The sequence below is a fragment of the Saccoglossus kowalevskii genome, chromosome 18 (assembly GCF_978046115.1).
Source record: "Saccoglossus kowalevskii chromosome 18, keSacKowa6.1, whole genome shotgun sequence".
Classification (NCBI taxonomy): domain Eukaryota; kingdom Metazoa; phylum Hemichordata; class Enteropneusta; family Harrimaniidae; genus Saccoglossus; species Saccoglossus kowalevskii.
The window spans coordinates 29,946,264-29,973,229 of NC_140658.1; the positions used below are offsets into that span (position 1 = coordinate 29,946,264).

The 26,966-nt window shown below is 34.2% G+C and overlaps 2 protein-coding genes across 4 annotated transcripts; both read left to right on the plus strand.

The window, feature by feature from the left end:
- The first annotated feature begins 232 nt into the window (after positions 1 to 232).
- Positions 233 to 6,405, plus strand: LOC144357176 (protein THEMIS-like). 3 transcript variants are annotated; one of them, XM_078011619.2, is made up of 6 exons: positions 233 to 478; positions 2,057 to 3,810; positions 4,250 to 4,354; positions 4,586 to 4,699; positions 4,937 to 5,014; positions 5,443 to 6,405. In XM_078011619.2, exons 2-6 carry the CDS (start codon positions 2,112 to 2,114, stop codon positions 5,655 to 5,657), a joined length of 2,211 nt encoding a protein of 736 aa, XP_077867745.2. In that variant the 5' UTR covers positions 233 to 478; positions 2,057 to 2,111; the 3' UTR covers positions 5,658 to 6,405. The 3 variants fall into 3 exon arrangements, with proteins under 3 accessions (XP_077867745.2, XP_085349027.1, XP_085349026.1); XM_085492901.1 differs by having other exon boundaries at positions 4,943 to 5,014; XM_085492900.1 differs by lacking the exon at positions 233 to 478 and adding an exon at positions 539 to 842.
- A 3,748-nt stretch (positions 6,406 to 10,153) lies between these two features.
- On the plus strand, positions 10,154 to 26,966 carry LOC144357173 (protein THEMIS-like). Its single transcript, XM_085493108.1, has 7 exons — positions 10,154 to 10,236; positions 15,567 to 17,322; positions 23,301 to 23,369; positions 23,499 to 23,600; positions 24,319 to 24,423; positions 25,000 to 25,059; positions 25,437 to 26,966. Exons 2-7 carry the CDS (start codon positions 15,597 to 15,599, stop codon positions 25,634 to 25,636), a joined length of 2,262 nt encoding a protein of 753 aa, XP_085349234.1. The 5' UTR covers positions 10,154 to 10,236; positions 15,567 to 15,596; the 3' UTR covers positions 25,637 to 26,966.

A 26,966-nucleotide genomic window follows, 5' to 3' on the forward strand; every position in this document is an offset into this window, starting at 1 on the left:
ACCGAATGACCTGAATCAGTCAACAATGGCACCTCACTGAAATGACCTTTGTGTTATTATCATGCGAACAAAATTAATAAAATCAATGGTCAATAAATTATGTTAAACTATAGAAATAATACTGTCTTCATTGGATCAACACGACTGGATACTTTCCTCCACTACTATATGTCTAATATTAGCTTTTTCGAATTATTCATTGCGCATGAATGGCGCAAACGACACAGAGAGTGCAACACTTACAGAGAAGGTGGCGTACTACTAAACTACCTACCCACCACACACATTTACATACCACTTAGATTTGAGTAGGGGGTCACATTATTCAAATCTTAGTATAAGTGGTACAAGAACGCACTAAATTACCGCCATGTTTTGTCTTGCGGATCGCTGGTTATATACCGACTCTCAGTATTGACCTTCAACAGTCATTGCTCTTATCGTATCCTTACACCTTGCACTATATTATTACGTCACGGTAAGTACAAATTGAACATGTTTTCATCTACCACGTCACTTTGCGTCTTTGTAAATTGCTTGATAGCGGAGAGGATCTATCGTAAACGTAACTACTCGGAATTTACTCTGTATTCAGCTGATGTCATGGTTCGTTTCGTTGCATATACACTTCTGTGACAGTTAGATTGTCAAACGCAGGTCAAATGGTTATCCATGTGTCTCTACCTCGGAGGCTATTGAGCCAATCAATTACACTTTCGTTGAAATTATTATGATGTCATCTTTGGGGTTGCTTTGTATCAACGACAGTCACGAAAGGTCACCTTCCGAATTACATATGTCAAGACTGCTGGTAGTTAAAGTACTCCTACGAGGACGTGAACGTTAGTATTTTGACGAATACAACGGAGAATTTTAGGTGTTTTTTCAGTCCTGTTACGGGTTGTCGGGTTGTCTGTCGTCACAGTGTACGTGCTTTACATAACTCTATTTGTTTTGTATAGAAGGACAATGTACACAACATAATGAACTAAATCGTGCTACCCACTCATTCAGTAGCGTGACAATGTATTCACATATGCTCGAATCCAAGATGTCGCTTGCTTCAACAATGTATCATTTTTTTCATGAGGTCAGTTACTCGCTTTAAAACTACATTGCCAGCAACTCGCGCCAACACAGGTATTGTCTATGACGTCACACTTTCACCGGCAGTTATTAGTGCATGTCGCGCCCAGGTCAAAACTCGTACTCGTATTGCCATTAGAAGAGCACATCGGATTGAGGGAAAATCAATGTTTATCAACAAAAATGTCGCACATGCGCGGCTCGACAACCACTGCCCTTTAGGAAGTTCTAATTACATGCAATGTGTGTGAAGTATGATTTTCCTGACAATTCCTTTATGTATAGAATGTAATAAGACACAATCTGGCCCAATGACTTGATATAATAGACATTGTTTTAAATATGTGATCAGCTAGTAATCTAGCTTACATTGTTCGATATTATCATAAATATATGAAATGCTACATAACATTTCCATGTGTCATTATTGCCCGGTTTACAAAATTTGAAAAAAAATAATTGTAAATGCATCTCGCCGTGCCACAGTGGTAATTGTGGCATACGATATCGGAGAAGGGAAGAAAAATCGTGTTTTGTATTTTAGGAATAATCCGATCAGAGTTTTAAATATATGATAAACAAGCTTTACATAATGATAGTTCGCTGGCTCTATCATTGGCCAACCGGGATATAAGGGACATAGACTGACACAAATAAAATGTGCTGTATTTGAGTTAAGTTTCATTTGTTGTTTTTTTACTTCGTAGTCCGATCGAGTTCGTGAATCAACACGCCTCAGTCACGTGATATACTTCCTCGTTTAGCGTAAGGACAAAAGGTCAACAGACATACGTCATTATGACCTACAAGCCCTTTCACGTACTAGTGCTCTGTGTTATGGGTGACTATTGTTTCCATAAAAACGCTCTCAACTCGTTTTTAACCGCCCTTGCAGACTAGTGTTTTTTAACTGGAGTGTAATTTGTTCTAACCACTCTAATTATGTATATTTGGTTTTATACATCTCCAGAGAAACTGTGCAAACTACTGTCAACTAGTCAAAAACGAAGCGTGGAATAATAACCATGAACAAAGTAAAGTCCATGTCTCTCAAAGACTTCATGAGAAAACATGAAAGAGGGAAGAACGTAGAAGTCACGTCCGGCACGTATTGGTCTGACATAAAATTAGACATTTCTCAGGGTCAGGTTTTGAAGTTGATCAGAACTAAGACGGTCATTATTGTGAAATTTTGTAAGACCAATGGTATGCCTGGCGAATTGGTTACATATGAAGATAGCATTATCACAATTCCACGAAATTTTCAGGGAGAGTTAGAAGTTGTACCAGACCGCCCTGAGTCATTCAATTGCAGGGTGGTGGATCAACTATTGACAAGACCACTACCCCTATATATAACTCCCACGACGCCATTTCAAATAAAAGGTGTCAATATTGATGCAGGAAGCCGACTTAAGGTTATCAAGAAAAACGTTTCGCCGACAAATGAAGTCACGTTAGAATGCACTCAACTCAAGGACGAAATGACATTTCAAATACCAGGAGCTACCTTAGGCAACTTTAAACTGCGATGGGAGAAAGGTGCTTTCAAAGTAGACGAAATTTATGACCGTCTTCCACAGAAGATTAAGCCTGTTAATCTAAGAGGTGCCACATGCATTTTCACGGAGTCGTTTCCCGGACTACCCGATCATCCGTTCTATTTAGATGTAATAGACATGGTAGAGGTTGCAGTGCAAGACTCAAATGAAAAGCCTTTTTTGATTCCAGTCAATTTGGATATACAAGTCAGAGAATGTGATATCGCTCCTGGAGAGAACATACACACACTGGTCAAAGCAGCCTCTTCTACTCTGCCAATGGTTGTAAAAGTCGCCGACGACAATGATGGAATAATTTCCGGAATCAAGAATGGGGCGATGATTGAAATTTGTCGCAAGGAGAAAATCAGAGCAGTGTTGTGCAATACTGATAAGGCACAAGATCTTTTAGTTCCACTTTGCTATAGAGGACAATTTGAACGCGTACCCAAAGTTTATGAAACAGCCGAGGATTTGTGGCGTGGCGCGAAACTTAAATTCGTTCTTGCTACTAAGCGTTACAGACCCGATAATATTGATTTGAATTCCGTAGTCCCAGGGGACATACTCAGAGCTTCAAACATACTTCGCCGGACACTGCACGAGGAAATTGAGCCGAGAGATGTGTTGCTATGCGACAAATACCGGTCAGATCACTTAATGACAACAAAGATTCAAATACCTATGTATGCCCGCTGTGACTTTAAAGAGATGTTCGAAGATGACGAAGAACCCGAAAATGAAGATAACAGTTCGATCAGAGATATTATTGATAAATTTTCAACTCCTTTGCTCATACAGCCAACGAAGATAACAAATGATTGCCAAGCTGTAGTTGTCATAGATACCAATACCACCATGACATTAGAAACCACTTTCGAGTTTTCGGCATTAATCGCCCGTAGACACCAACACAACGATTCTACTTATTTTGAAATCCCAGAGTTTGTAAATTTGTTTGTCAGGAGATTGGATAGAAAGCCGGCCTTACAGACGCCGAATGCTTTCGTTCCTCGTCTACGTTTATTGACGCAAGATCAAAGTCAATATATACGCAATGAAATCATAATGTACTCTGACTTGGACGCAGTTCCACCTCCACGACCCCCGAGAGGCATGCCGGCTACCAGCCCAACAAATAGTAATAGTGACGATTTAGCAATTTCTACGCTGGGACGTCGACGTAAGTTTATTCACCAGTTTTTAAATCAATTTCGGACTGATGCGATGTGATGTGCGATTGAATGAATGAATGAATGATTGAATGAATGAATGAATGAATGAATGAATCAACCAACCAATCAATCAATCAATAGATCAATCAATCAACTAGATAACTACACACAATGCAAAATGACAGTATCAGTCGATAGCAATTACGATAACGTAAAAGAAAATTCTAACAAATTAAAATTCGTCTTAAAGAAGTGAATATTTGTAAGAATCTCGATTTAAGAGAATTCCAGTGGTTTGGATAACGGTAATTTTATTCCCTTATTGCTGTCAACACATTCTGTACACATTTATCAGCAGTTATTATGCTATGCTATGTAGTAATTAGGTATTTTTTTATTCTTTAGAATAATATACTAGTAACTGTGATTGATTGCTTTGTTTCGCAGGGATACCTAATCTATCTATACCACGTCGGGCTACGATGGTAAACGAAAATCGAGCAGCGTCGGACACCACCCGTAGGCATTCTATGGGAAAAGATACATCTAAAGGTAAAGTATGAATTGTTCTTGTGTCATACATTGGAATGCGTTTTCACTGTGCTATATGGAAAATGCTACTAAAAGTCACGTGTGTTTATTATTTGGCAGCTTTTCATAGAAATAAATAAAACACAGACAACATGTGAGACGAAATATTGATATTCGACCTAGATTATTTGCATATGCAATGTAATAACTATAATAATAGAAAAGTATATGTCATTTTTGAAATTGCAACAGATAAAAGAAAAAGTATTGTCTCAGTCAAGAATTTATTACAAATATTTGGAATCCGAAAACAGAAATCAGAAGGTGAGCCAGACAATGTGAAAGATGACAAGGAAACTACAGCAGGTAAATAACATTTTGTACAAACAACGTATGACCGGTCTAGTATTGAGATGATTTACCACAACTAGCGACTTTATATTGTTACTACAGTCGTACAATACGGGACATGTATTTAAATACATAAATGATTACGTAGCGCCGGGCACAATGAATTGAAATGTTCCACCGTCCTACTTGTCGAAATACCAAGACAAAACTAATTAATTATATGTTTACTCTCCATTTGATTTAATTCCTAAGCTGCAGATACTGCAAGTGATGACGATTCTGTTGAAGGATATACAGAGGTTGATCCTGCAAACCCGACAATATTGCAAAGTAAGAGTACTATCTTGTTCAATTCTACCTGTATCACTTTATTTATTTATTTATTTATTTATTTATTTATTTATTTATTTATTTATTTATTTATTTATTTATTTATTTATTTATTTATTTGGCTGCCTGGAATCCAAGGAACAGGTCCATTACTGTTTTCATTTGATAAACTTGTCACACATCCGTTGCTCCTCTTAAGAAAGAGAAATATTTTTAATTCCATCAAGGCTTATCGTAAATTTGCATCGATACATGAAAATATTCAGCTCCCTGCTTTCTTCTTTGCAGTCGGGACACACAATACTAGTGACCACTTTCGACCAAACGAACCAATTTCATGTCGATTCGTTTTCTAAATAATGTATGGATGTGAACACAGGAAATATACATAGTTACATAAATTCAATTTTCATTTTGAATAATTACAGTGAATAGTTCCGATACATATGATATGATCGACGTCACGTACTGGATGCTGCGTAAACTGGGATGTAATAAAGAAGATATTTACACGTTTTTCATCAACAACCTTCAGCCAATCACAATTCGTTCGCGTAGTCAAAACGACCTGGAAATGAAATACGAAAGAGATGGTCATAAAGTTGATAATATTCAAGACTACTTAAAGAAGAGAATATCGTAATATATATTATAGAATGAACACGATGTATAAACTGATTACTGACGTCATCAATTTGAAAACAGATATATTTTACTATTTGTACATCTGTAAGATGGAACTACTCGATGTATATTACATTGACGATTCTATTGTATGTTGTGATAGTATTTTGCATTTATTTATTCTTACCATTTTTATCCCTGTAGCAAATTCGGTTCCAAACTAAAATATGTTTTTAGTGTGTAGTTCTCGTCACACAACACACAGGGTTACATAACAATTTGGTGCAATTTTGCAATGAGATAATGTTTTTTTTAAGGAAAACACCATCAGCTGTTTAAGTAATGTCTATTTTGCCAGAATTGTTCAAAATGGAGATAAATATGAAATTTCTTTCAAAAACGGCGGGACACGCTTGATTTAGGTAGGTTCTTACAGGTTAATAAAGTATAAAATTATTTCTATTTCATTTGTTATTAGTGGCAATATTATTACTTTTAATGAATTTGGAATTTGACACAAAAGTAGATTTTTGAAAAATCTCTTGTATCAAACCTTTATTTGATATCTTTTACAGACAATCTATGATGTATTTTAGAGACCATTGTAGTACTTGTTAGAGCTTTAGTATACACACATTGCTAGGCTGTTTTAGTTTTGTTTACTGGAGTATTTATGTAAAGAGAAAAATAAAGCAATGCATGTACTATGGTGGAAACTAATGTATTCAACACAATAATAAACAATACTCATAAATGATATAATATAATCATTTCAAGTTTCTTTCATTGCTCAACGATACGTGTATACATGTTCTTGTCCATAAACCAACACAATAGAGCATTCGATTATTAGGGTTAGGGATATTAATACGTCTGCCATATTTCTACTCAAAAATGTCCCTCAAATGACAGTTTACAAATATATCTTTGATGATTACATGAACAGGTAGATCTCTTTCAGATCTATTCATTTCTTGATAATATCGTGAATTCTCAAATTTAGATGAAACTTTTTGTCAATTATGGTAAAAATGATATTTTCGACTTCTTGTTAAAAACCGCAAGACCGATTGCTTTGATATTACACATATAGGTACTATAGGTAGACCTCTCTCAGATTTGTTAATTGCGTGATGATATTTTAAATTCTAAAATTTTAAATTTAATTTTAGTGAATATTTTGGTCATTTTTGGTAAGTCTGATTGATTTGATATTATAAGTACCACAGGTAGATCTCTCTAAAATGTGTTAATTTTCTAATGATATCTTCAATTATATAATTGAAATGTGCTTTGCCAACAGCGGATCTATCACAGCTGGGAGGCTGCTTGTTTTCGTATTTTAACACAGTATGATCAAAGTTTGAGATCAGAAATAGACATCCAAGAAATTACAAATAATGGTATTCACCCCTTTACAAGTCATTGTTGACACAGAACGTACTGTTAATTATTAACTATATGTTCATTTATGAATACTTGTTTTTAAAAGTAATAATGCAGCCACATGTATGAACTATTGACAAATTATTTTGAGCCGAATATGTATCAGTCATTTATAACATTTTACATTAATTTATTAGTCTCCGATTAATTCAGTTAATAATAAGACCGAGCTTTTTTTTCACAGATGAAATTACATCTTTTTACTTATGTATTGTAAGATCCACGTCGAAGATATTTTGTGAGGTAAATTGTGAAATTGACACACTAATATCATATTTTCAGATCACAATTGTTTTATATATATTTTACATGTACGACATTAGGAGTTGAACGTTCACAAAATCACATATGGTCACTTTGGTGGTAGTAACAACAAATTTACTGTGCACGCACTTACTGCAAGAATTCCAAAGTCCACATTTCTGAACCAGCAGCTAATAAAAGTTATTTACTTTTTGGTTATATAACTTGTTATACTTATCTTTGCTTTTCTAGCTATAAATTATCGTGACGTCACTTGACTTAATGGGCCATAACTTTGTAGACCATTACTGTGGAGTTAGGCTACAGATGAAAATGTATTATTGACTTTTGCCTTTAAAGTAATAATGACAATTCTAATTAATTTTGCGATCCGTCGTATCACGACATTCCTCGCACTGTAACAATTCAAGACACTGATCAACGGGACTCAGATGGGCGACCACGAAAACATTTATTAAAGGTCAATGACATATAGGGGAGACTGGTAGCTACTTTAACATATTTTTTTCTTGTTAGCTCAAACACGTTAAATTACTGTGATAATAAATTTACTGTGATGATAAATATACGCTCTAAAACCTGATTATAAAAGAAATTTACCTTAACCCTATTTTATATGTTATTGAACCCGGAAATTCTAGGTCTCAATTTAACAACACCAATAGGTCAGAGAGGTCGTTTACGCTTGTCAATACACTCTCTCATTAAACCGAGCACAACATACAGCCATAGAGTGTGAGACACGATTACAAAATAACAACACACAATTATTGACGGTGATAAATTGTTAAATTGGACAGACTTTATTTTATGATGGCAATGCAAGCCTACAAATTACTGTGTTCAAAAGACCTGGTGCTTGAGATACCGATATTGTTTGCATAGCCAGTGTACGACCATTGTGCTTCATGCCTTATTTCATGCTAGCACATCAATTAAATAACGCCATCGAACGGGGAGGTGTTTTGTTGTGCGTTTGCTAACACTGATCCAGCGAAGGCAGCGAAGACCCTAAATAATATAAATATTTTTTTTTCGTTTTGCTCAATCTGCCTATTCCTTCATATATATGAGCTTCTGAGATGTTTCTATTTGACCTGACGATCAACCTTCGTAAGGCCTGTGACTACCAAGATCTGAAATAGTATGATTATTAGGAAAGTGACGCACCTACACGATCAAATTGCCTGTTTATTCGTTTTTGTGATGTGGGGTGTTTGTTTACTCAGGCAGGGGTAGCCACTTTAAAGTGGCTTTGATCAAACTTATTAACATATTGACATCACGTAAGCACATTTGGTTCACACGAGGTTGCAGTATTGTTTGGGACCAACAACTTGCATGTTTAAGGTAGGCATTCAAAACAAATATTACAGAAACATTATACACAGATTGTTTACTAAATGTATTCAGTAGCAATTTCGCAATGCTTTAACCGTGAAACACATTCCTGGTAATCACGGAATCATGCCAATGGCTGCAGCGATTGGCTGATCGCATGTTCAGTTCGCCACGCCTTAGAGTTTGTAAGGAGAGAAGGAGAGAGGAGAGAAGGAGGCAGCGGGGCATTACCTCAGCTGATTATTTGGATGAACAAAGCTAGGCTATCTGTAATGAATTACTGTGTATTCCTTTGGGTCGAATCTGGTTTCTCTACGTGTAAGTGTTATCAGCCAAGCGAGTCAAAGTCCCCTGAACACAACCTCTTGTACACAACAAATCTCTATATTTCGCATTGAAACATCGCTTTAGTTAACACTTGTGTATTTTGGAAGGATTTTGTGTTTTCATTAATTCTGTAGTTTTCATTTAGCTTAAAAGCTTCCCAGTCCAATAAATATGACAGGAATTATTTGTATTATTATTTTTATTTTCGTTTTTATAATCAGCTGTATATGATACCTATCTAGGTTTATATGTTCAATTATACTAATGCTAATTAATATACATGTTAGCATGAACTACACCTACCATGGACTTCTATCTAGATTTATATGTTCAATTATACTAATGCTAATTAATATACATGTTAGCATGAACTACACCTACCATGGACTTCTATCTAGGTTTATAACGTTTATTTCGATTAAAATAATGTTCATTAACTTACACACGACAACAAAATATTGAGACATGCCTAAGTCATGTTTGTAGTCCAGGAATTGAAATTTTAAAGGCGGCTTCCAATCAAGGGTACTAATAGTTTGTATATGAGTTTCAAAAAAATGATAATTTAGTGACTACATCTCAAATGTACATAAAAATGGATATTATCTACCAAATGAATAATTATATAGATATAATACAAAATTAAACTATGTGTACTACATATATAAATTGATAAAGAAAAATTGTAGATTTACTAAGAAAACATAACGCGTATATTCTATATTATCTATATTGTTTGGAATGGTATATCGTTAGCTTCGTTTTTGTATAACTGTACATAAGTTTGATATAATATTGTTCGATAGCAAAGCGGCGATACGTCGGTCTAGTTGTAAGTATAAGACGGTCACAATACCCAGAAATGACTCATCAATTTAGTTCCAGGGACGTCCACCAAATAAAGCTGACACAATTGTACGAGTGTTTCAAGTCAATCAACACTTAGCGAGTTTTGCTGCGATATAACTACGTAACTTTTAATTCATTCAACAATCTATAAATTTGTTACGAAATTTAAAAAAACATGTCTAAATAGACATTCCAAACCAGGTAATGTCAGTGTGGGTGTGCCTCTGCCATAATACTTACCCACGTGATACAATACCTAATCTGAATGTAAATAGTGTCAATAGTTATTCAAGACAAGAAAGGTGAAAGTAAACATCTTCCTCATAGTCCAGCTAAGCAAAGGGGAGCATAGACACAGCGCAAATATAATTGTAAGTAATTTATCGACTATCATAAAAGCCAGTGTGGGTTACTGAAGGCAGGCATTTCTCTCTTTGGGTAGAATGTTCAAAATGGCGTAATATTGTTCAACTGACCCCATTTTAGTTTTCTGTCAAACATGCGTTTTGTGGTTTAGTATGATCACTGTATATTCGTATTGCAAGTCAATAATATATATAAATCCTTCTCATAGAGTAGAGTTATCTCATGTTAGTCGACTTTACATAAATTATTATCGCCGTTTGAGTGTTTCCGGGTTGGCATAAAAGGACAATGTCCATTAAAATGTACAATGACATCGCCGTGAAAAAGGTCAGTTAGACAACTTATCTGAACATAATTACATTGAAGTTGATTTTTAAATGATTTCCTATCGTCAGAGAATGTGTAGGATTAACTACCACCACGGTAATAACATTTCGTATGAACATCATTTTACACATTGTTGTATTCGTCGCATGGGACCCATATTGAACACAACGAGTTATTACCACTGTATTTTTAAATGATACGTAATGCAAACACATACTTTTATTCTGTATACTAGCCTTGAACTTTAAAGTCAGGGGGCCTGGAATGCTTCTTTTGGTTGACACCTGGGATCAGAGTTCATGCCGGTGTGTGACCTTTTATACTGAAAACCTAATAAATAAACTGTATTTACTGACTCTAAATACCTCATACGTTATAAAGAATCGATATGCGCATTAGCACGTAGAAGCTTTCAAAGCGAAGCAGTGAATCAGTTATATAGTTTGTATATGTATAGGCATGGTTTTCCGTATAAATATAATATAATATAAAAATGATGGGATCGAACTATGTGGGACAATTGTGGGCGATAATTAGCCTTAGGGCAGTAGTGTAACTAAAACACTGGTACAGCTATCAAATTGGTGCTTACACTTTTAGGTATTTTGGAGGGTTAATAACTACTGACTATTGAGTGTGCATGTGTGTATTCCTTTGTTAAAACAAGGCAAATTCAATAGAGTTACGTTGCAACTGAATATTTTAGAATCAGTGACGTGAGTAGAACATAAATAACTATGTACAATACGTGATATCGTCCTACTCACTGGGTGTAATTATTCGAGCGTGTTATAAAGAAAGTTCAATTCGTGCACGCAGACTGAGCGAGGGACTGGGTTCCACAGAAACCTATTTTCCTATGTTAAAATAACCGGTAACCGCGAGTTCGTTTGTGTCCATCATGATAATTTCAGTCACCTCGCACAATCCCTTTCACATAAATGTACGTCACGGTAAGTAAATAAAATTGTGTGTGTTAAAAATTAAGTGCGTTACACCATCCTACATAGTGCAGCGCGTTTTGTTGGCAATCCACCGTCCTTTATTTTAAAAATGGCTCGCCCTAGACACGTCTACCTTTGCATACACGTTCTCCACTAGCAAACAGCGATATTGTCTAGTATACACGTGTTTCAAGACACGATTTGGATTTGTTGTGAGCAAATTAACCTTCCAATTCAATCCATATTAAGAATGGGTCAATGATTATATAAGTAAAAACAATAATTTATCTTTTAGAGCGACAAAAAGAGGTTTATATAAAAAAATAACAGAGTGAATAATATGATAAATAAAACAATAACATATGACGAAATAGTTCAAGCATTGAAAAAGATCCAAAAAAGCAACAGGACTTGATAGAATACCATTCGAAATGCTAAAATACAGCAACCCCTGAAAATGTTTAACACCATATTAGATAGTGGGGAATACCCAAACTGTTGGAATACTAGCACAATTACACCAATACACAAACTGTTGGAATACTAGCACAATTACACCAATACACAAACTGTTGGAATACTAGCACAATTACACCAATACACAAACTGTTGGAATACTAGCACAATTACACCAATACACAAACTGTTGGAATACTAGCACAATTACACCAATACACAAACTGTTGGAATACTAGCACAATTGCACCAATACACAAACTGTTGGAATACTAGCACAATTACACCAATACACAAACTGTTGGAATACTAGCACAATTACACCAATACACAAACTGTTGGAATACTAGCACAATTACACCAATACACAAACTGTTGGAATACTAGCACAATTACACCAATACACAAACTGTTGGAATACTAGCACAATTACACCAATACACAAACTGTTGGAATACTAGCACAATTACACCAATACACAAACTGTTGGAATACTAGCACAATTACACCAATACACAAAAAAGAAAATATTCACAATCTAAATAATTACAGGGGTATTTCAACTAGTAGCTTGATCGGAAAGTTGACCACAATGTTAATTAACAAAAGACTAACACAATATTTAAAAGATAACAACTTAATTCATAAAAATCAAGCTGGCTTTAGGGAAAAGCACAAAACAACAGACCATGTAATAACACTGCACACATTGATAGAAAAATATCAGTCAAAAAACTATACTCTTGCTTCATTGACTTAAGCAAATGTTTTGACACAGTTTGGAGGCATGGACTGTTCCTTAAGTTACAACAAAATAATGTATGTGGTAAAATTTATAATGTCATAAGACATATGTACAGGAATATGGATTTTCAGGTGAAATTTGGTAACAAAGTAACATCAAATTTGACAATCAGGATGGTGTGAAACAGGGATGTCTACTAAGTCCAACACTATTTAATTTATTTATCAATGACTTAGTCGGGAGATAAATAAATGCACAAACAGCACTCCTGAATTAAATAGTCAGACTATTACCTCACTGTTTTCTGCTTACTGTTATTTGTATTGACATAATTAGCATAAAACGATTTACAAAAAAACACTTGTCACATTGCATCAATATACAAATAAATGGGGTCTGCAATTAAATACCAAAAATAATGATTTTCACCAAAATTGGGCAAAAACATGGGAACACACAAATTACATTTGGCAATAATTCAATAGAGACAAGCCTTCTTTCTAGACTAAGACTAAGTGAACATAAATTAGTCATTAAATCTGGAAGACACTAAAAACCAAAATTAAAAATTGAAGATAGAAAATATGCAAAATGTAATACTACTGAAGATGAGCTACACTTTTTCACATCATGTAATCATTGAGGTCGGAATAAGATTATATACACACAATTTTCAGAATCAATTGAAAATTGTGTACAAGCAAATAACACAGAAAAACTTGTTTACATTTTAAATGCTGAGAACAGACCATTGATAAAAGAATTAATTAAATACATAAAAACATCATATATGACAAGAAAACAATATTATCAATTTTAAACAAAAACTCATGAAGATGTAATATTTTAATTTTTATCTTTAAGTACCAGTAATATTTCTTTACTGTATTTTTATGATAAATATAGTTTAGTTTTTTAGAATAGTTTGTTATACCTTTATTATATGTGTATTTACCTAAATTGAAATTCTTTCATTATGGTTGTAATAAAGAATTATCTTATCTTATATATCATTATTTTTTTCATTGGAGTTCTGAAATATTTAGAATAAGACATATGTGAGATGGTGCTTTAGGCTTATTCAGGTATCGGTGGCGTCTACTCGCCACTCAGGCGTCTACTCGCCACTCAGGCGTCTACTCGCCACTCAGGCGTCTACTTGCCACTCAGGTGTCTACTCACCACTCAGGCGTCTACTCGCCACTCCGGTGTCTACTCACCACTCAGGCGTCTACTCGCCACTCGTACCATGTTACCGTAAATTGTATTTAACAAGTACTCCCTTTTTGGCAATCATGATCCCACATCCCGTCATTTCGTGCATATAGACCACTTTCCCGGAAGTCGAAAATACGACGTTTCGCATACACGCGCATACCGTTCTGGGTGTGACGTAAACTTGCACGCGTGATATTTTACTTTGTGGGTGTACTAATCGACTGGACAATAATAAGATTCAATTTTACCGAATATCAATAGACTGACATGTTTATATGTGTTTCCGCCAAGCAGACATATTTCTGCAACCCAGTTTCGCTACTTCCAACACTCATTGACGTAAGCCACCTTCATAGGTGAAAAGGCATAAGCGGATTTAGAGGGGGCCGCGGCCCCCTATTTTTAACAACCAATAGTGCTTCGTGCCATCGGCGCTCGCAAACTTGGCCTTCGGCCAACCTATCGGCCCCGCCTATTCCAGAATCCTAGATCCGCCCCTGCTTTTAATTATATATATATATATATATACAGGAAGTATGACTGAAGTCAACATCGTACACATTTACTTGTTTGATACCTAACTCTATAGGTCAGAGGAGGAAAGGCACATGAGGGCGCCCTTCTTTCCAGTATGTGCAGCTTTACTGGTCTTTTTTAGGTATTATTTAAATCATCGAGAACCCTTCTGCACTTTCCGCTTCGTTTTTTTTGTCCTGATGGAAAGCTATGGCAAACTTTTCTATTATATCCATTTGGGGTCGGAGGTTTAGGCATTGTTATTAACGAGTACGACATCGTCACTCTATAATCACCGTTGTTATGAGAACCGCAGATCTACCATCCCTGTCGTATGTCTACACTACTAAACTTACTAAACTACACTAAGTTAATAAATATATTCACGTGGCAGAAAAATAATATCGCCAATATTCAAGAAAGAAACAGAATTTTTGGGAAGATAACAGGAACGTATCCAACAGCCGTGTTTACATCACCATCTCTAAAGTGACCTGACTCGTAGGTCACGCGACGCCTAATTGTGAAAAATCGTGGTATATGAAAACCAATAAGACAGTTTGCACGCTTAGAAACAGCTTAAAACGGGAGGCGCCATTTAGCGCAATCACACTGTAGTAAATAAGCAGTATATATGTACAATCTGTGTGATTTTCAGCGTTCGTTGTCTTGCATAACATGAAAACCATATATTGATTTCCATATACGCCGAAAACAACGATCAAAAACTGTAGCTCAAAAATGCTATTTACAACCGTTTTTAACAACATTTTTTATTAAAACACTTGAACCCATGTACAATTTACATATACATAGTAATTAAACTATACTATGCGCACAGTGCGTACACAATATGCCAATAACCTTTAGAAGGTTAAGTACAAAAGAGAAAGCATTTATTATGAAACGCCGCAAGCACATAATGTCATAATTACTCAGCGCCACCTCCAGCTGCATACGTCGAAATCAAATACCTTGTCTCTCGATACAATATTGCATAAAGCTACGGGCATATATTCAACGGAAGTTAGTGTTAGTTGGGCGTCGCGTGAACAGCCTCATTTCGGTAATTTACGGTACAGTAAAGATTTACCTTACTTCTGATGCTCTTTATTTTGTTCTATTTCAGATTGAATTATAAAAAGTTCTACCGAACTAAATGTGTACGATGGCATCCTGGGTACCAGCTACCAGAATCGTTAAGGGGTCAATGACATTAAAGAAGTTTGTAGATACACACAAACTAGAAAAAATAGTCACAGTTACGGGTGGTCACTACGCTACTTCCACAAAGTACGATTTCTCTGAAGGCCAAGTCCTGAAATTGATCAGAAAGGATTCGATCATTGTTGTAAGAACATGTAAAATAGATGGAGCGGCTGGCGAAGTTGTGCAACGGAATGAGGAGCCTGTAACGATCCCACGCGACTTTAACGGAGAATTAGAAGTTGTCCCGATGTCTTCTGATACGTTCAGATGCAAGGTGGTGGATCAACTATTCAAGAGACCGCTACCTCTGTACATCACACCTACTGTAGCTTTTAAAATAGGTGAGGTAACCATTGAGGCAGGGACCGGGTTAAAGATCCTGAAAACCAACGTGTCCCCAACAAGTGAGACGACGTTAGAATGCATACAGTTGAAGGACGGAAATAAAATAAAAATCCCTCTCGGTACTTTCGGACAATTTAAACTGAGGTGGGAAAAACATTATGTAACGGTAAACGACATATATGATCGTCTTCCACAAAAGGTTAAGACTACTATGATGAGAGGGTGTAACATAGCTGAGCCGTTCCCAGGGCTGCCGGCAAACCACGTCGGTCCGTTCTATCTAGATAAAATCGATGTAGTGGAAGTTGCAATACGTGGCTCGAAGGACAAGCCGTCGTTGATACCGGTTAGTCTGGATATACACGTCCAGCAAAGTGATGTGAAAATAAATGACTTCAATCCGGGTGTGAACATACACAAGCTCATTCATACGTCGTCGGCGAACCTACCCATGGTCGTACAAGTGACAAACGACAATAAAGGCGCGATTCCGGGAATCGAACCTGGCTCGAAACTGGTAATCCATCGCGTGCAGCGATTCGAAGCAGTTTTGGCTACAACCGACACAAACCAGGATATAATGATACCTTGTTCCTACAAGGGAGGGTTCGAGCGTGTGCCGGCAGTCTTTGAAACAGCTGAGGATATGTGGATCGGAGCAAAGAATAAATACGTGCAGGCCACTGAACGTTACAGGTCAGAAAATATTGATTTGTATTCAGTTGCCACGGGGGACATACTTAAACCTACAAATATGTTACGCGTAACGCTAAGCGGAGAGAACGAAGAACGGGATGTGTTGCTGTGTCACAAATACCAACCTGACCGTCAGGCATCGGTCGTCAAGATACCATTGTACGCCCGGTGCATGTTCAAAGAAGTAGTGCTAGACGAGGGGAACGAAACAGAACATACCATCAATGAAATTACCCACCTGTTTGGAACCCCGCTTTTGGTACGCCCGTCGAAAATCACGAGCGACTGTGAGGCCATGAGTGTGCTTACTGCTAAAACTCCTATAACATTAGGTGATAAATTTGATTACTCGTTAATAGCTGTCAGCAAATACCCGGATAACGACTCTCCGTGTTTCGCAATCCCAGAATTTACAGAATTGATTGTCAGAGAATTAGATGTTACTGTCACTAAAAAGCCGCATAGCGTGTCGCCTTCTTTACAGACACTGAATAAAGAGCAAGTTGGTCGTATTAAAAATGACATTATGTATCTCGTCACTGCACAAGCGCCACCCATACCTCCACCACAAGACCCACCCCAGCAAAACGAAAACATATATATGTCACCAGTGCCCGACAAGACAGTAGTGGATAGTAAGTACATGTGCAATTTTACTTTTTTGACACATACAATACAGCTTTTATTATATACATTATAATATCCCTGGATTAAAAGTGTCAGCTTTAAAAAATATTATATATTGAATAGGATGTTGCTTAAATTCACATTTCACAATCTCGACATTTGATGGTGTGACTTTAATAATTAATAATTGCATTACCACTTACTCGTGTATAATTTTACAAGTATTTAATTTCGGCAATATTATTTGAGCCGACACATTAAAGGCACGTCAGCTGAGTGACTTTCCCAATTTTTTCTCAATTTATTTTTAATCTATAAAATAATACCAGTGCGATAAACTGTTAGGTTGTATTAAACGAAATTAAATTTCAGATCGATAAAAGATGTATATATCAGCTATTTGCATGCTATTAGCATAAATGCTTTCCATGTCACGTGACATACCGACATGTAATTTATTTCAAAGTGGTTTGTCTCAGTATTACCTGGATCATAAAATGCAAAAAATAAAGATGCAGCTCATCAGTCAATCGTGGCCGATAGTTATACCGAGTAATCATGGACCTGTTTTGTCATGTGTTTGGTGTTAGTTACTATATAAGTGTTTGGTGTTAGTTACTATATAAGTGTTTGGTGTTAGTTACTATATAAGTGTTTGGTGTTAGTTACTATATAAGTGTTTGGTGTTAGTTATTATACAAGTGTTTGGTGTTAGTTACTATACAAGTGTTTGGTGTTAGTTACTATACACGTGTTTAGTGTTAGTTACTATATAAGAGTTTGGTGTTAGTTACTATATAAGTGTTTAGTGTTAGTTACTATATAAGTGTTTAATGTTAGTTATTATATAAGTGTTTGGTGTTAGTTACTATATAAGTGTTTAGTGTTAGTTACTATATATAAGTGTTTAGTGTTAGTTACTATATAAGTGTTTAGTGTTAGTTACTATATAAGTGTTTGGTGTTAGTTACTATACAAGTGTTTGGTGTTAGTTACTATACAAGTGTTTAGTGTTAGTTACTATATAAGTGTTTGGTGTTAGTTACTATATAAGTGTTTAGTGTTAGTTACTATATAAGTGTTTGGTGTTAGTTACTATATAAGTGTTTGGTGTTAGTTACTATATAAGTGTTTAGTGTTAGTTACTATATAAGTGTTTGGTGTTAGTTACTATATAAGTGTTTGGTGTTAGTTACTATATAAGTGTTTGGTGTTAGTTACTATATAAGTGTTTGGTGTTAGTTACTATCTAAGTGTTTGGTGTTAGTTACTATCTAAGTGTTTGGTGTTAGTTACTATATAAGTGTTTAGTGTTAGTTACTATATATAAGTGTTTAGTGTTAGTTACTATATATAAGTGTTTAGTGTTAGTTACTATATATAAGTGTTTAGTGTTAGTTACTATATATAAGTGTTTAGTGTTAGTTACTATATAAGTGTTTAGTGTTAGTTACTATATAAGTGTTTAGTGTTAGTTACTATATAAGTGTTTAGTGTTAGTTACTATATAAGTGTTTGGTGTTAGTTACTATATAAGTGTTTGGTGTTAGTTACTATATAAGTGTTTGGTGTTAGTTACTATATAAGTGTTTGGTGTTAGTTACTATATAAGTGTTTGGTGTTAGTTACTATATAAGTGTTTAGTGCTAGTTACTACATAAGTGTTTAGTGTTAGTTACTATATAAGTGTTTGGTGTTAGTTACTATATAAGTGTTTAGTGTTAGTTACTATATAAGTGATTGGTGTTAGTTACTATATAAGTGTTTGGTGTTAGTTACTATATAAGTGTTTGGTGTTAGTTACTATGTAAGTGTTTAGTGTTAGTTACTATATAAGTGTTTGGTGTTAGTTACTATATAAGTGTTTGGTGTTAGTTACTATATAAGTGTTTGGTGTTAGTTACTATATAAGTGTTTGGTGTTAGTTATAAGTGTTTGGTGTTAGTTACTATATAAGTGTTTGGTGTTAGTTACGATATAAGTGTTTGGTGTTAGTTACGATATAAGTGTTTGGTGTTAGTTACGATATAAGTGTTTGGTGTTAGTTAATATATAAGTGTTTGGTGTTAGTTACTATATAAGTGTTTGGTGTTAGTTACTATATAAGTGTTTGGTGTTAGTTATAAGTGATTGGTGTTAGTTACTATATAAGTGTTTGGTGTTAGTTACGATATAAGTGTTTGGTGTTAGTTACGATATAAGTGTTTGGTGTTAGTTACGATATAAGTGTTTGGTGTTAGTTAATATATAAGTGTTTTGTGTTAGTTACTATATAAGTGTTTGGTGTTAGTTACTATATAAGTGTTTGGTGTTAGTTACTATATAAGTGTTTGGTGTTAGTTACTATATAAGTGTTTAGTGCTAGTTACTACATAAGTGTTTAGTGTTAGTTACTATATAAGTGTTTGGTGTTAGTTACTATATAAGTGTTTAGTGTTAGTTACTATATAAGTGATTGGTGTTAGTTACTATATAAGTGTTTGGTGTTAGTTACTATATAAGTGTTTGGTGTTAGTTACTATGTAAGTGTTTAGTGTTAGTTACTATATAAGTGTTTGGTGTTAGTTACTATATAAGTGTTTGGTGTTAGTTACTATATAAGTGTTTGGTGTTAGTTACTATATAAGTGTTTGGTGTTAGTTATAAGTGTTTGGTGTTAGTTACTATATAAGTGTTTGGTGTTAGTTACTATATAAGTGTTTGGTGTTAGTTACTATATAAGTGTTTGGTGTTAGTTACTATATAAGTGTTTAGTGCTAGTTACTACATAAGTGTTTAGTGTTAGTTACTATATAAGTGTTTGGTGTTAGTTACTATATAAGTGTTTAGTGTTAGTTACTATATAAGTGATTGGTGTTAGTTACTATATAAGTGTTTGGTGTTAGTTACTATATAAGTGTTTGGTGTTAGTTACTATGTAAGTGTTTAGTGTTAGTTACTATATAAGTGTTTGGTGTTAGTTACTATATAAGTGTTTGGTGTTAGTTACTATATAAGTGTTTGGTGTTAGTTACTATATAAGTGTTTGGTGTTAGTTATAAGTGTTTGGTGTTAGTTACTATATAAGTGTTTGGTGTTAGTTACGATATAAGTGTTTGGTGTTAGTTACGATATAAGTGTTTGGTGTTAGTTACGATATAAGTGTTTGGTGTTAGTTAATATATAAGTGTTTGGTGTTAGTTACTATATAAGTGTTTGGTGTTAGTTACTATATAAGTGTTTGGTGTTAGTTATAAGTGATTGGTGTTAGTTACTATATAAGTGTTTGGTGTTAGTTACGATATAAGTGTTTGGTGTTAGTTACGATATAAGTGTTTGGTGTTAGTTACGATATAAGTGTTTGGTGTTAGTTAATATATAAGTGTTTTGTGTTAGTTACTATATAAGTGTTTGGTGTTAGTTACTATATAAGTGTTTTGTGTTAGTTACTATATAAGTGTTTGGTGTTAGTTACTATATAAGTGTTTGGTGTTAGTTACGATATAAGTGTTTGGTGTTAGTTAATATATAAGTGTTTAGTGTTAGTTACTATATAAGTGTTTGGTGTTAGTTACTATATAAGTGTTTAGTGTTAGTTACTATATAAGTGTTTAGTGTTACTTACTATATAAGTGTTTGGTGTTAGTTACTATATAAGTGTTTAGTGTTAGTTACTATATAAGTGTTTAGTGTTAGTTATTATATAAGTGTCTGGTGTTGGTTACAATATAAGTGTCTGGTGTTGGTTACTATATAAGTGTTTGGTGTTAGTTACTATATAAGTGTTTGGTGTTAGTTATTATATAAGTGTTTAGTGTTAGTTACTATATAAGTGTCTGGTGTTGGTTACTATATAAGTGTTTGGTGTTAGTTACTATATAAGTGTTTGGTGTTAGTTACTATATAAGTGTTTAGTGTTAGTTACTATATAAGTGTTTAGTGTTAGTTACTATATAAGTGTCTGGTGTTGGTTACTATATAAGTGTCTGGTGTTGGTTACTATATAAGTGTTTGGTGTTAGTTACTATATAAGTGTTTGGTGTTAGTTACTATATAAGTGTTTAGTGTTAGTTACTATATAAGTGTTTAGTGTTAGTTACTATATAAGTGTCTGGTGTTGGTTACTATATAAGTGTCTGGTGTTGGTTACTATATAAGTGTTTGGTGTTGGTTACTATATAAGTGTTTGGTGTTAGTTACTATATAAGTGTTTGGTGTTAGTTATTATATAAGTGTTTAGTGTTAGTTACTATATAAGTGTCTGGTGTTGGTTACTATATAAGTGTTTGGTGTTAGTTACTATATAAGTGTTTGGTGTTAGTTACTATATAAGTGTTTAGTGTTAGTTACTATATAAGTGTTTAGTGTTAGTTACTATATAAGTGTCTGGTGTTGGTTACTATATAAGTGTCTGGTGTTGGTTACTATATAAGTGTTTGGTGTTAGTTACTATATAAGTGTTTGGTGTTAGTTACTATATAAGTGTTTAGTGTTAGTTACTATATAAGTGTTTAGTGTTAGTTACTATATAAGTGTTTAGTGTTAGTTACTATATAAGTGTCTGGTGTTGGTTACTATATAAGTGTCTGGTGTTGGTTACTATATAAGTGTTTGGTGTTAGTTACTATATAAGTGTTTGGTGTTAGTTACTATATAAGTGTTTAGTGTTAGTTACTATATAAGTGTTTAGTGTTAGTTACTATATAAGTGTCTGGTGTTGGTTACTATATAAGTGTCTGGTGTTGGTTACTATATAAGTGTTTGGTGTTGGTTACTATATAAGTGTTTGGTGTTAGTTACTATATATAAGTGTTTGGTGTTAGTTACTATATAAGTGTTTGGTGTTAGTTATTATATAAGTGTTTGGTGTTAGTTACGATATAAGTGTTTGGTGTTAGTTAATATATAAGTGTTTAGTGTTAGTTACTATATAAGTGTTTGGTGTTAGTTACTATATAAGTGTTTAGTGTTAGTTACTATATAAGTGTTTAGTGTTACTTACTATATAAGTGTTTGGTGTTAGTTACTATATAAGTGTTTGGTGTTAGTTACTATATAAGTGTTTGGTGTTAGTTATAAGTGATTGGTGTTAGTTACTATATAAGTGTTTGGTGTTAGTTACGATATAAGTGTTTGGTGTTAGTTACGATATAAGTGTTTGGTGTTAGTTACGATATAAGTGTTTGGTGTTAGTTAATATATAAGTGTTTTGTGTTAGTTACTATACAAGTGTTTGGTGTTAGTTACTATATAAGTGTTTTGTGTTAGTTACTATATAAGTGTTTAGTGTTAGTTACTATGTAAGTGTTTGGTGTTAGTTACTACATAAGTGTTTGGTGTTAGTTACTACATAAGTGTTTAGTGTTAGTTACTATATAAGTGTTTAGTGTTAGTTACTATATAAGTGTTTGGTGTTAGTTACTATATATAAGTGTTTAGTGTTAGTTACTATATATAAGTGTTTAGTGTTAGTTACTATATAAGTGTTTAGTGTTAGTTACTATATAAGTGTTTAGTGTTAGTTACTATATAAGTGTTTGGTGTTAGTTACTATATAAGTGTTTGGTGTTAGTTACTATATAAGTGTTTGGTGTTAGTTATAAGTGTTTGGTGTTAGTTACTATATAAGTGTTTGGTGTTAGTTACGATATAAGTGTTTGGTGTTAGTTACGATATAAGTGTTTGGTGTTAGTTACGATATAAGTGTTTGGTGTTAGTTAATATATAAGTGTTTAGTGTTAGTTACTATATAAGTGTTTGGTGTTAGTTACTATATAAGTGTTTAGTGTTAGTTACTATATAAGTGTTTAGTGTTAGTTACTATATAAGTGTTTGGTGTTAGTTACTATATAAGTGTTGAGTGTTAGTTACTATATATAAGTGTTTGTTGTTAGTTACTATATAAGTGTTTGGTGTTAGTTACTATATAAGTGTTTGGTGTTAGTTACTATATAAGTGTTTGGTGTTAGTTACTAAAATAGAGTACGTTACGTTTTCACTTTTACAGCAAAAAACAATACCGAGAAAGGAGGAACAATGAAAAGTTTCTGGCAAATTGTTAAACCTAAAAGTAAAGGTAGGGAGAGTCTTTATATACATTGCGCCTATTTACAATGTGTGTGGCTTACTTATTAATTAAAATAGTTGTATTTAATTTTCCTTCATGTACGAAGACGCTAAACAAAACGAGTTTTCTACGTTGCAGGTGATAAAAAACAGAGGCCAGCGAGTTGTGTCCACCCACAGATCCCAAGAAGTACATCATTAGGCGAAGTACAGAACCTGTCTGTGAGTAATGGAAACACGGGTACGTGATATCTCAAAGTATTTAAAATGTGATTTATACTACAATTATGTGTAAATATATATAAATAATAATAGTTAGGAAGTTAATAAGTGTATTCATTTATTAAATATATGCGTGTAATCATATCGTAAACATCAACAAGCTCAATTATACTCTAAAGAAATAGGATAAAATCAAGCTATATGTTTACTCAGTTAATTCTTGCAAACAAACATCGCAATATTTCTAGGCGAGACATTGTGATATGCAGTTTCTTATCATTAATAATCCAACCACTCTATTTATTTAGAAATGTGTATTTCAGAGTCCAGTTTTAATATGGGAATACACCGGACACGGTTATCTTTAAGGAGTTGAGTTGAGTTGATTTTATGTGGCAAGTTTCATCCTATTATGCGCCATTTTGTGAAGAACTAGAGCAATGCATTGTGGGTTGGGTACCTCGTGCGGTGCAAATGATGCACGGAGAGCCGCATCTTGACTTGATTTTTGCACTAACATTATTTAATTAAATGCACACAAACACAATATTACCTAGGTTTTTCTTCTAGGTTTGAGTATTGTGAATATTGTAATAGGTTTACGCGCATTGTGTTCATTTAATAAATTAAACAATGTATAATCTATATATTAATTGAAAGATTGTAAATGAGAAGTTTGAAGTATCATGTATATGGATGAAATGAGCAATATATCACATTTTGTTTTGTTTTCACAGCGAGAAACAGAAGAAGTTGGCTTCCTTGGAGATCCTTCGGACGAAGTACGTCATATCACGAAAATAACAGAGAAGGAGCGTCAGCTGCAAACGGATCATTGTCAGGTAAATCTCACTTCTTGTGACATTGAAATTGACATTGACAGGCTTATTATTTGCTGTTTTTTATTCAGAGTTCGCAATTCCACATTTTAATACTATATTATGAGGTTTGGGTGGAGGTGTTAAACGTCTACTTTTTGTCTAAAGTGGAGCGGGTGCAAGGTTCCACATTTCAAATTTCTATATGTTTACAACATTCAATACTAAGTGAATGACGCGACCCCGTAATGATAAATCCGTCATTTTCTCAGTCCCACCTTCACGGGTTAGTGGGATAACTTTTAGTTCTTTTATGAAATATAGATGTGTGACCAATTAGCACACCCTTAATAGGATGGCCTTAACCCAACATTACCTTTAAAGGGGACCTAAACATCTCCCTAATATTGAAAAAAGAGTTTCTACCGGGGAGCACATATATGTCCTGTTTGTCTCTGTGAATTGTTAGACGTTTCACATCCGTATTCCCCACGGTCTATGAATTAACAATTAACTACACAAAAAATAACAATATCAATTTTACCAGGCCATATAATTCCCTTTTTCGTAACATGTTGTATTTTGTTTATTCAACGGTAGATGACTCCGACGACTACACAGACCTTCTTCCTACACAGTGTGATACTCCACAAAATACAGGTAAGGCAGCCTTTTTTACAACATCCTATGGTATTCAATTTGTGCACATTGTACCGATATATGTCATCAGCTAGATACTGATCATTATAAAATGCCACACACGTTTCCCTATGCATCATTTACAGGAAGGTAGTAATACGAGGAAAGAGTATATAAGCATGTACTGTTAAAATAGTCACAGAGTGAAACCAATTTCGAAGATAAGAAAATAAGACAAAACCGTTGAGGGCGTATATCCACTCAAGAAAAAAACACGACCATATAGAAAAAACTCCCTTGCTGCAATATTCGCATTCATATAAAAAACGTATCATTAGTTGTTTTCACAGCGTACTTCATTTTTAAAACTAACTTATTCATATTTTATTCGTCATTAGAAGACACTGATTGTAGTTTAGTTGACGTCACGTACTGGATGCTGCGGGAAATGGGATGCACTAAGGAAGAAATATTTGCATTTTTTACTGATAAATTGAAGCCGATCTCTCTTCACGGACGAAGCCAAGAAGATTTTGAAATGAAGTACGATAAACATGGTGGCAAAATTGACAAAATACTCGATTGTGTGAAACGGTAGTCATTGTAAATAGAGCGTTTGAGGTTTTATTGTGTATGCATAACTGTTCCAAGCCACTAATTTTTTTTATGAAATTTAAAATCAAACATATAGTGACTAAGCACATTATTTAAAGAACCATGGTACTAAAGCTACTAATTCGAATAAATAAAATGATGAATGACGTACATGGACTAAAACACAAATGATCTATATTGGAAATATTTGACGGAATGACGATACGCGCACCACTGACGTATACAGCGCGTCTAAACATGTAATACTGTGTACCAATTTCGGCTCATTCCCGGATATGCATAACCAGATTTGAACTATTTTGTTTAGTATACGCTGACGGAAAAAAATGTGTGCGCACTACACTACACTACACTACACTACACTACACTACACTACACTACACTACACTACACTACACTGCACTGCACTGCACTGCACTGCACTGCACTGCACTGCACTACACTACACTACACTACACTACACTACACTACACTACACTACACTACACTACACTACACTACACTACACTACACTACACTACACTACACAAAACTACTATTCAGAAGTTACTATTGATTTTCAAAGTATAAATTTCAGTTTAAAAAATATATCTTTCCAAGGTATTTAAGCAGATGAACATTTTATACTTGTAACTTGACGTTAGTTTTTTTTATCTCTAATAACATATATCATATATATCACACTAATCATGTGATCGTGTATTCATCATCATCATTTTTTACTATAAAATTAATTGCATTTTCAGATTTTTTCATAAGAATGTATAACTAACACACAACTACTATATCCCTCATGGAGTCAGTTCCAGTCAGTAGTAGGTGATAATCACATGAATGTAATGACGTCAACTTCTATATGTCACGAGTGCGTATTAACAATTAGTTTGTGACAAAACTGTATCTAAAACACTAGAAAATCGAGACGCATTCTCGCCTGTCAAAGTGTAATATTTCCCGCTAACCTTAAAGGGGAACCGCTCAATCCCATGGATTGCACCAAAGAATCATGGGACACTATTGTTTATGTTGTTTACAATGTTAATCTATCTTTTGTTATCCATTGTTATTTTAATCCAGAAAGTAATTTTTTTCTAAAATTAATCTTAACTGCAAGGTGCCCCTTTAACCATCAAGTGACGCAAGAGGACATAATGTTGCGATACTATCGATATATCGATATACATCAGATATTGATCACAATGACGTAGCGAACATGTATACTCATCCAAACTTCAATGATATTTCTTCACATTGCATTACGTATTACGTGTATTATTATAATAATTATTATGAAAATAAACGCTTGAAAGCTA